General features: G+C 56.9%; 1 protein-coding gene across 1 annotated transcript in view; it reads left to right on the plus strand.

Annotated features, from left to right (window-relative positions):
• Window positions 1–932, plus strand: part of LOC104991881 — a gene marked incomplete at both ends in the record, with an annotated part of 5,761 nt that extends 4,829 nt beyond the window's left edge. Inside the window, 3 exons of the mRNA XM_010844551.1 lie at window positions 253–286; window positions 556–647; window positions 753–932. Coding sequence (XP_010842853.1) covers window positions 253–286; window positions 556–647; window positions 753–932 — 306 coding nt within the window. The remainder of the gene's footprint in view (window positions 1–252; window positions 287–555; window positions 648–752) is intronic.
• Window positions 933–1,167: the final 235 nt, after the last annotated feature.

Consider the following 1,167-nt stretch of genomic DNA (forward strand, 5'->3'; position numbering starts at 1 on the left):
AGTGGGGCTAGTGGTACCCGCCTGCCAATGCAGGAGACCTAAGAGATGCGGGTTCCATCCCTGGGTGGGGAAGATCCCCTGGAGGAGGGCATGGCACCCCCTCCAGTACTCTTGACTGGAGAATCCCATGGACAGAGGAGCCTGGTGGGCTGCAGTCGGTGGGATCGCAAAGAGTCAGATACGACTGAAGGGATTTGGCAGGCGTGCATGCAAGGGGGTTTTAGGGGGACCCCTCCCTCCCTGTGACCTCAGACCCAGAGGCTGGGACAGTGGGGGCAAGGTGAAGGTGAGAGCTGGTGTTCAGTTCTATTCTAGATGGAAGGTGTGGTTCCTAGGAGCAAAGAAGGCTGACAGAGGCTTGGGATGGTGACCCAGAAGGAAGGTGAAAACGGTGACTTTGAATTGTTCACTTTACTCTTCTGTGTTCATCTGTAAAATGGAGAAAACAATAGCTCCGCCTCACTTAACCTCTGAGTTGCAACAAGTAAATGCAGGTAAAACGCTGGGCCAGGCCCTGAACGCAGGGCCCAGCAAGTGTTGGCTGCTCTTTGTCAGCGTTGTTCCTTATGTGGTGGTGACATTTCTGGGGAGGGACAGCAAGCGGAGGAGACGCAGAAGGGGCCCCGAAGGCACTTCACCTTCAGCCGGTAGCAGGGGCTGCTGGGCGGAGGAGGCCCAGATGCGTTGTAGGGGAGCTTCCAGCCCTGCTCCTGCCCCGGGGTCCTCTCCCCCCACCGATCCTGTTGTGCCAGGGACGGTGACAGCTCAGAGGACAAGGACCCGGGGGACCCGGAGCGCTGCACCTCCCCAGCAGCATTTGTGCCGGACTCCAGCGGCAGCTTTTTATCCAGGACTGGATGGTCAAAATCCGTGAGGCTGGGGCCAGGCAGGACTCTTACCCGCTTCCCCCGAGCAGTGGGAGTAGCCAAGAGGTAAGGGAGGTCTTACCTCCTCGAGGAATCCTCCCCTTTTCTTGCAATGAGTTCCTCCTTCTAACTAGCCCCTGTCAGTCTTGTGGGCACAAACTATTTCCTTTAATTTGGGCCTTGATCGTGCTTAGTCGCTTGGTCGTGTCTGACTCTTTGCAGCCCTGTGGATTGTAGCCTACCAGGCTCCTCTGTCCATGGAATTTTCCAGGCAAAAGTACTGGAGTGGGTTGCCATTTCC

The sequence above is a fragment of the Bison bison genome, unplaced genomic scaffold (assembly GCF_000754665.1).
Source record: "Bison bison bison isolate TAMUID 2011002044 unplaced genomic scaffold, Bison_UMD1.0 scf7180017848066, whole genome shotgun sequence".
Classification (NCBI taxonomy): Eukaryota; Metazoa; Chordata; class Mammalia; order Artiodactyla; family Bovidae; genus Bison; species Bison bison.